Raw genomic sequence first — 9,734 nt, 5'->3', positions numbered from 1 at the left:
CCCCCGCCCGGCCGTGCCGTCACGGACGCGCTGCGTCAGGGGCGGCCGGTGGCGGTGGCGGCGGCGGCGGCGCGCGGGGCAGGCGCGCGTAGGGGCTATGGCGGCGGGGTACCAGCACCGGCCCAACGGCGGCGGCGGCGCCCCCCTGCCCGACCCCTCCTTCCTGTGGAACGTGTTCCAGAGGTGAGCCCGGGAACGGGGCCGCAGCGGGAACGGGGAGTGCCGGAAGCGGGTCGGCTGCCGCGGCAGTCCGGGCACCGCGGGGTTTGGCTGCCGGGGCGCCGGGCAGCGCTGTAAACATCGCGGTGGTTTCCCCGTGGGAGGAATCTGTGATAAAGGGTTGAGGAGGAATAAACGTGGCTGTATGTTATAACGAGGGTAAAGGGGATTGATGGGAGCGAGAAGGTAACCTTGAAAGCGCTGGAGTAATTTTTAACCTGAGACTGCGGAAAGGACAGTGAAGTCTGGAGGGTCAGTGTAGCACTACAGGGCAGGCTTGTAAAAAGGAATCTGATAAATGTTAATGGAAGACTCTTAAAGACAACGAGGAGACACAGCTGCACCCGGGGAACGTTTAGGTTGGATATCGGGAAGAATTTCTTCTCAGCAGGGGTGATTGGACATCGGAATGGGCTGCCCAGGGAGGTGGTGGAGTCACCGTCCCTGGAGGTGTTTAAGGAAAGACGGGACGTGGCACTCAGTGCCATGGGCTGGTTGACTCGGTGGTGTTGGGTCATAGGTTGGACCTGATGAGCTCAGAGGCCTTTTCCAACCTAAAAGATTCTGTGAAGTATTCTCTTGAGTTCACCTGGAGCAGAGGGACCTGCAAGGGAATTAGCAAGCTTGTGCTAAACAAACACACTGGCAAGATCCTATCAGAGAAGAAGCCAGAGGAGATTTCCCAATTATGTCATGTTGAGGAAACTGGGGAGGTGCCTACGTTGGATCCATTTTTATGGGAGATGAGTCAAGACAGATCCTCTGACACAAGCAGCAGCAAGAAGAGGTTAAGCAGTAGACAAACAGTACTAAGTTTCTAAAACTGGCTGATATTTACGGAGTGACTCAGGGATGCAGCAGCTTACCTACCCAGCCTACTGTAAAAACTTCCTCAGGACTCGGCAGAGGCATGCATGAAGCCATTTATTTTTTTAAAGGGCTCAGAAAGAAACAGATCAACAAGCTGACTTCTGCACCAGGAAAATCAGTAAAAAAAAAATTTAAATAATGTAGTTAGGAGAGTTGCATGGGTTTTGTTGAAAATATTTTTTCTGGCAGACTACTGTGTAAATCCTGGACTGTGTTTGGTAAGGATTGGATATGGATATAATGGCTAGAATTGGAGCAATTGATATAATCTATATGATTTTCACAAATCCTCCCGATACTATCAAAAGGCCCTTGAAGAAATTCCATAAATGTGGAATGAATGGAAGCCTTCTTCAGTGGATGGAAAACTGACTGAAGGGTGTGTGTGTGTGGTCATGCGCCACACTGACAGATGGAGCTCTCCTGGGATCTTTATGTAATCTGTTTGGAAGCAGCTGGGAAAAAGAGAGTAAGTTTAGATTGGATGGTGGGAAGAAGTTTTATACTGTGGGTGTGGTGAGGCACTGGAACAGATTGTCCAGAGAAGCTGTGGCTGCCCCATCCCTGGAAGTATTTAAGGCCAGGCTGGATGGAACTCTGAGCCATCTGGTGTAATTGAAGGTGTCTCTGCCCAGAGCTGAGGGGTTGGAACTTGATGATCTTTAAGGTCCCTTTCAACCCAAACCATTCTGTAGTTCTCTGATTCTGTGAAAAGAGGGTGAATGGTCAGGAGAGATTTGCTGATTCCTGCAGTAACTGAGGCCTGTGAAAGTTTGCAGGAGCACCTTACAGTCCTGAATGACTGGGCTGTGTCAGCTTGTCATGGCCAGATCATGATCCCTGTATGACAGGTGATCCCTATATGTCAGGTGGAATCCAGAGTAGGAATGTGTTGTTCATGAAGAAAACCCATTCTAATTTTGCATAATTTTGTTTATAAAAGGAATGTGCTGACTGATGATGCTCAGGAGCAAGATAAGTAGGTCATAATGCATTTTCCTGCAAATATCAGCTTAGCACTTGGTAGCAGCTCATAAAAGGTAAAAAATGTTCACATTTACTAAGTACTATTTGCAAGTACTAAGACGAGAAACTGAGATTAAAAAAGGGAAATATCTATTTGTAATTGAGATCTTTGCAGTTTATGCTTGCAGTTTCAGTATTGCATGCATGTTACATAATTCTTGGAGATGAGGAAGGAGGCAACAGAATGAACTGGAAGTATTTAGAAAAAGGCAGCAAGAACTAAAGGAAATCAGCTTCTGTGAACAGGGATGAACTGAACAGGACTATGCTTTGGAGTTGTAATAAATGAGGGGAAATGAAAACAGTGAAATGGAAATGTCCTTGTATGAAATGTAGGGAAGTCCCCACCACTTTCAGATACCCTTCTAAAGGCATGATCATTCTTTATTTGTACAGAAATTATTTAATTCATTAATTTTGGCATAGAACTTGAATCATTAAGACAGTGGACTGTGAAGGCTCAATGGAAGCTGGAAACTGCCTGTGCTTTTTCCCCTTTGAACCCCTTTGCAGGGTCAAGGCCCCACATTCAATTGAGTCTTTCGATACTTTGGTCACATTAGTGACTTTCTCTCCACAGGCAACATGTGAGGGAGTCTGGGTGACAAACCTGTTGCTCCAGTTTGCGAAACAAATAGCTTACTACTGTGGCATTAGGCATTCTGGGGATATAACCAGCATGTGTGCTCTGCAGTTGTCTTAAACAGAAATAAATAAAAATACTTGTGCAGAGCATGCCCAAAACTGTTCAGTTGTCAATGTGTGTTTCTGTGTGTCTCTTCACTCATAAGCAAGTCTTGCAGTTTTCTTTGGAGCTTTTGTCATGTTCCAGAGACTTTTCAGGGAAATAGTAATATCATCTGGTGAGTAAGAACCAGAATGTCAAAGTCTTCAGTAAGTGGAACCTATTAGTTTCAGCCATATAAAGCTTACTACCTGTTCTTGTATTGTTGTTTCTCTTTTTTTCCCAGAGTTGATAAAGACAGGAGTGGAATAATATCTGATAATGAACTTCAACAGGCATTATCCAATGGTAAGTCTGTAAAGGAGCAGTGAGATAGTTCATTGTGAACTTCATGATAAATTTGTTGTGAGAGTGTGGTTACTTGATGCCATCGTTCTTTGTATGGAAGGGAGTGGGAAGTGTTCCTACCACTCACTAATTTCTATTTAATCTACAGCAAAAGGCTGGGAAAGGAAAAAAATTAACAATCTTTGTGATTTTTTGTTTGTTTTAAACTAAGTATCTATTGTAACTATTAGTGGTCTGTATTCTGAAGAATGAGGGCGTGCACATTCCTTTATTTTTCTCCCAGCTCTGCTTCCTAGAAATCATAACCAGTGATTCATATATTCCTTGCTCATCACTACTGAACCTTTGTTTTTTAACCAGAATCAGTGTATAACCTGGGCCAATCTGTTTACAACCAGCCTTTTCATTGTGAATCATTTATTCTTCATACAGTATGGTGCAGGAAACAAAGTATGTTGGGGGTTTTTCCTAACAGAGGAGAAGGATGCACCCTAGATCTAGTATTAAAACTTTCTAGCAGTTTGTCAGTTCCTTATTGTAATACTCTAACTAGGGTATTGTCAAATAACTCATGGAAACAAATTTTTTTTTAAAAAATGAATCATTTTTCCATAGCCTATTTTTACTTTTCTACCATGACTCAGGGTGGGTAGGGTTGTACTCTGTGGGGTTTTTTTCTGTTTGGAAATCTGAAAAAGGGCATATTCAGGGTGTTTGTCTGCCTTTGAGTCCACACCAAGTTCCCCTTGTCGCAGAGTTTATTCCTTTATCCCTCCTGTGCTTTGTGACTGAGAAGGGCTTAAACTGATATTGTGAGCTGCAGCACACACAGGCTGAAGGGCCCATTTTTGTCAGTAATTGCCTAACTTGAAATAAACGTATAAAGTTCTATTCAGTAAAACTGCAGTCTTGTAACTGAAGTGGATTTACTAGAAGATTTGTTTAATAATGTATCTTATAAATTAAAAGCAATGTGTTGTGGCTGCCAGACCTGATCCATAATTAAAATTATGAATAAAATCTTCAGCAAAAAGTAAGTTAAATTAAGTCATCATTTTCGTTTAGATTACAGTGCTGTTTAGAACTGTGAGAAACTGTAATTTTAAACTGTACCTGCTGTTTTAAATTTTATATATTTTAAATAACTTCTTATATGAACCTGCCATTTTTTATTTTACTTATTTTAAATATCTCCTCATATGATTGAATTTAAGGGTACTAGGCAGTGATGACTATCTGAGCTCCTTTCTTTCCTTATTTACAGTGTAGATTAGCAGTTTCAGTGCTTTGCAGTTATGAAGAATGCCTACCAAGTGTTAGACAAAATATTTACAGAACTGTAAGCTTCTTGCATTCCAAGAGATTCTAGACCTTGTACACCAAAGTCACTAACAATTCACTATATTATTTTCAAAATATATCCTTGAGTGGGTGATTGTGCATGGCTGTCCTGCAATTTAACATGGGCTAAAATAATGTTATATGTTTATTTCTAAACATATATGTATTTAAAAAGTCTGCATCATGCTTATTGACGTTTGAAGTTCAGTGTGGTTTTGACAATGTGACATTTTCAACCTGAACGTGAAGTTTATGCGGAAAAGAGTGTGCTTACCTGGGAGGGGCTCATCATCGCTTTGTCTGTTTGCACAATAAAATCCTTCATTTCCTTCTTGTTTTCATCTGTGCTGCTGTGGGAAGTTAATACTAGAGTCAGGAGAGGAGAGACAGGAACAGTCGAAACTGTTTATTGGAATAGGTTGAAATTAGTGCAGTTCACCTCTGGAGTTGCTCAGATTTCACTGTGGTGGCTGTGTGAGTCACTTGAATGTTTCAAGATGAAATAAGTTAATTTTAAGACTGTGTTTTTGCATTTTCCTCTTGTTCTGTTCAGTGTTAAATGCTGGCACCTTATTAAATCCATTATTTTTTTGAAGAGGCACACAGCTCTAAGGTACTGATATTCTCTGTCTAAAATACTGCTTCAGCATTTTCAGAGCCATTTTTCCTCTCCTCTTTCTCTGCTTACGTTTCTCTTGGATGTGCAAATAGCCACAGGGCCTGCCTACAGTGCAGGGCTCTCCCTGTAGAGTTACACCACTGCCCGTGACCCTACAAAGCCAAGGTGCCAGATCCCAGCTCAGCCCTTCTGCTGGGATTTGTGGTCAGCTGACACACACATCCCTGGGAGCGCCTCTGCAGTGCCCTCGGCTCACCGACTCCCTGGGTCCGTGCAGGCAACCGCAGCCGGTTAATTATGTGCTGCTTCATCCTCCTGGTTCCTTCACAGGCTCTGGAGAATCGATGGTGAAACTCTAGATAAGGCACAGGATTCATCTTTGTTTAAAGCTTAATCCTTCCTAGCATTTGGGAATGCTCTCAACCAAATGAAAACTATTTCATAATGACAAGCCTCTGAATACTCAGAGAAGTACAGATCTCCTCTCCAGATAATTACTGCTCAGGCCCTTTCAAGCAGCAACATTTTTTGGTCTAAAAATACTAACTCAAACTAACACTTAATTGTTTTAGCAGTGGAGGTGGGATTTGTACTAAACAACTCTAAACTGCAATGCATGGTTATGTAATGTTGGGAACCCTTTCTCTTTACTTCTGTCTGAAGCTAAATGCCCTGGAGTAGTCCTGTAAAAAGGAAACGAGCAGATGTTTTTTTACTGAGGAACAGATATGAGGCCTTGATTGAGTTACAATTTAGAATACTTTTGCTCCTGTCAGTAGAAGAGAGGTACTTCAGTTTAGATCTTGCCTTTTATCCAATACTTCCTGACAGCCTGGGATGAAAAAGTCCTTCTTTGATCTTCCAAGGTTTGTTAGGTTTTTTTGCAGCCTTAAAAGTGCTGGTTTCTGTGCAGTATTTGTAAAGCACTGGTTTGAAGTCATCTCTGAATGGTAAGACTTCTTTACTTCCAAGCAGCCTTATTTTTTTAATACACCAGCTCCATGTCACATAGCTCTGAATTCAATGCTCTTAACTGATTTGTTTGTTTGGTTTGTTGCCTTCTTTTAAAACATTGAGGAATTCTTAATTCTCAGCTAAGTAATTCTTTCTGTTTCAGGCACATGGACTCCATTTAATCCAGCAACAGTCAGGTCAATTCTTGGTGAGTGTGGTGTGACATAGTCCTAAGATACTGTTTCGTGATCTGTTCAGATGATTGAGAATGCTCTCAATTGCTACACTGGTTTTATTTTCCCTCTGAGTGCTCAGCAGTAGTAAAATTATTTTCCCTTTTGATTAAGAGAGGAATGCCCTTTGCATATACACATGTGCACTTGTCAGAGTAGCCTGAGAAAATGTTACTGCATAATTGATTAGATAATAAATGTAATTTATGTATGAGAAGATTTGTTACTTTAAATTTTCTAAAAAGATATGACATGAATTGTCTTGGGAAGTAGTTTTTCCTGTCTTGAATTTAAGCTTATGTTTTACTCCAGAAATACCAAACAGAAGCTTTACAATGCTTGAATTCTGTTAGTGTCTAAACTAATTGCTGGTAATGTGGAAGGTGATGGTGGTAGAAGGACGAAGATTTAATCACAAATCAAATCTTTTCTATCATATAGTTCATAAATCCAAGGACTACATTATTTGCTTTGTTTTAAATAAGTGTTCAGCAGCAGTCTGAGTTCCATTGCTGGGTGACATGCTTACTGTATAAAGATAACAGTATCAGTAAGTCAAATGCAGATGAACATCCCAGCACTCTTGGAAATTATGTAAGACTTTTTTAATGTGTCCTTAGAAAGGAACAGTCCACCCCTCTGTCCATTTTGATTTATCACTGGATGATCAATCAAGCCCACAGTATTTTAGAACTGAAAATTAAAAGCTAGGAAAAATAAACATTCTGTGATTTATTCTGGTACTTTTATCTTGCTTTATTGTTTTTTCCTTCAGTGGACGACTGCTTGCTTTTTCTTGGCAGAACTTTACAAATTACCACTTGCATTTTAGTAGTTTATTTTCTCTCTTCAGTACCTTCCACAGAGCACTCTTGCTATCTACTTAAGGTCCTGGCAGATCTTGCTGAGGAGTTTCATATGTGTTTCTTACTTTTTATTTCAGGCATGTTTGACAGAGAAAACAAAGGGGGTGTGAACTTCAATGAATTCACAGGAGTTTGGAAATACGTCACAGACTGGCAGAATGTCTTTCGAACGTATGACAGAGACAATTCTGGAATGATTGACAAAAATGAACTAAAGCAAGCACTAACAGGTTTTGGTAATTCATTAGTAATTACAGTTTTTATGACTGGGTTATGTCATAGAATGAGCTGTGTAGTGGTACTACACAGTCAGAGCTGTACTGCTCTGACAAATGTGACTAAAAGTGAGGCAGGTGAAGGGCAGCTCTCCTTTTAGGTACAAGGTACCTTTTAACAATGTCCTTGTCAGAGGCACATGTCTTTTAAAGTTCTTTCCTTAAACAGAGAAAAAGGAAAACATTCCACGCATTTCCTGACAAGTCCAGTTCCAGTCTCCTCTGTGACACACTCTGAGAGCATTACCAATGCTTCAGGAAAAGTCTGAACTTATAGGGTACTTGATAGAACTTGCCACTTTTCAAAACAAGGCCAGCTGTCTGTGCTGTGAGAGCATTCTGATGGCTAAGGAACTTTCATTTAGTCACTTCACTTGTAAGGTCTTGAGCTGCAGCCCTAAACCATTCCCTCATTCAAACAGTCACCTTAATCTGTAATTATATTTACTGTGACTCTGTATATAACTATTATAAAGCATGGGTTTTACTGCATGCATTTTAGTTTAATAGAGATGTTTAAGGAAAAAAAATCATTGTAACTCCTGTTCTCTGGTTTTGTTACACATGCCTGCTAAACAACCTTGTTCTTTTTATAGAAGGACTGCAGTAATTGAAACCTTTTAAAGTATTTCTCTTCTTCCAAGGTTACCGACTGTCTGATCAATTCTACGATATCCTTATTCGGAAATTTGACAGACAAGGAAGAGGACAAGTTGCTTTTGATGATTTTATTCAGTGCTGTGTTGTTCTACAGGTAAGAAAGGAGATGTACTTTGATGTCTAAAATTAATATCTTTTCTGAAGCTTTTCTGGTTCTCACCTTAACAGTGGATCTAGAACTTGCTTTTATTTATAACAGGTCATTTGAACTAAATATATGACAAGTGCTAGAAACATCTTCATGTATTGGTCTTCATTAGTAATTCCTTTGCATCTCCAGTAAATTTGATATAAGGAGTGAGGGATAAAAAAGTGTAAAATAGTATCAATGTTTTACAATGTCTGTTAGTTTAATACAGACTTCAGAGCTATTCCTGCAGGGAAAATGGTAGAAGTACAGGAAGAAACCTCCCAACCTTTCAGTAACACAGAGAGCGGGAACATGGAAGGCAGGCAGTTCCCTGTAAAAGTAGCATCTCTGTTATACTCATCAGTCACCTTTGTATTCATTTGTATTGTATCTGATATAAGATAATTATAATTAGTTACAGTCTTGAACTCTGCTAAAAGGCTTTGAAATGGAGTATATCACTCAGCTGATGTTAATGAAACCATGCTGGGTCCTTTGTCTATACTGCCTGGCATCTCTGGGGTTATAGAGAGACAGCTCAGATAGCAATGGCACACAAAGCATATTTGCCTAGAACATGAGATATGCACAAGGTATGCATTGGATTCTCTTTCCACATGACTCGGATGTTGCATTGGTTTTCCCCCTGCTTTAAAGACAGTTAAAAAAAGCTCTCTGGTCTATAAAGAAGTGCCTACCTACCTAGGTAGCATTAGGTATTGCATCATTATTGCAGTGAGCTGTCTTTGTGTATTAGACTGTAAAATGGCTACAGGGGGGAATGAACAGAAAGGGTTCATAAAGCTGTAGAAGCCCAGGTACCAAGGGGACTATGTGGCAGTCTGAACCTTCCCCCAGTACAAAAATGTCCATTATTTTTTTCTCTCCTCCGCAGAGGCTGACCGATGTGTTCCGAAGGTATGATACTGATCAGGATGGCTGGATTCAGGTGTCCTACGAGCAGTATCTTTCCATGGTCTTCAGCATCGTATGACACTGATAACCAGGAATCGCACACTGGCATTACACAGACTGGAGTTGCCAAATCATTCTCTACTGAACAAGATAACTGATGTATTATAATGGATGTAACATCACATTCTTAAATTTTGTATGTTGGTAATCACCGTCAGAATCTGTACTTGAGTTGGTTATTATTTTGTATTATTGTATGATATGACCATCTCTGCTTACTATAGTACAGAAAGCACAGAATCTAGATTTAACTGGTATAATGTTGAACATTACCTCTTACACATATCATGCATGGGAAAAATGACTCTTTAGAAATGCCAAATTAAAATAATGCTTGTTAGTTTATATCAGTTGAAAGCCAGAAGTTGCACAACATGTTTTGCATGTGCCTTACTTTTATAAGAGTTTAATGTATTAATTTTTAATACAGAATTTAAAATTAAGTAAAAATACTAGGTCAACTTTCAGTCTATATCACTTTTGTACAGCTTTAAGAGGATGGTGATTTTATTTCTGTATTCTTCTCTTCTGTG

General features: G+C 40.1%; 1 protein-coding gene across 2 annotated transcripts; it reads left to right on the top strand.

Annotated features, from left to right (window-relative positions):
* The first annotated feature begins 73 nt into the window (after nucleotides 1–73).
* On the top strand, nucleotides 74–9,668 carry PDCD6 (programmed cell death 6). 2 transcript variants are annotated; one of them, XM_014256124.2, is made up of 6 exons: nucleotides 74–183; nucleotides 3,087–3,148; nucleotides 6,226–6,270; nucleotides 7,239–7,391; nucleotides 8,081–8,190; nucleotides 9,122–9,668. In XM_014256124.2, the coding sequence occupies exons 1-6, from the start codon at nucleotides 98–100 to the stop codon at nucleotides 9,218–9,220; spliced, it is 555 nt and encodes a 184-aa protein (XP_014111599.1). In that variant the 5' UTR covers nucleotides 74–97; the 3' UTR covers nucleotides 9,221–9,668. The 2 variants fall into 2 exon arrangements, with proteins under 2 accessions (XP_014111599.1, XP_005517399.1); XM_005517342.2 differs by having other exon boundaries at nucleotides 7,239–7,397.
* The last annotated feature ends 66 nt before the right edge of the window (nucleotides 9,669–9,734 follow it).

This window comes from Pseudopodoces humilis, chromosome 1 (genome assembly GCF_049639895.1).
Source record: "Pseudopodoces humilis isolate 2021_Gansu_Grassland_sample_001 chromosome 1, ASM4963989v1, whole genome shotgun sequence".
Classification (NCBI taxonomy): Eukaryota; Metazoa; Chordata; class Aves; order Passeriformes; family Paridae; genus Pseudopodoces; species Pseudopodoces humilis.
The sequence above is the reverse complement of the archived record's forward strand: the minus strand, read 5'-3'. Positions and strand labels throughout refer to the sequence as shown.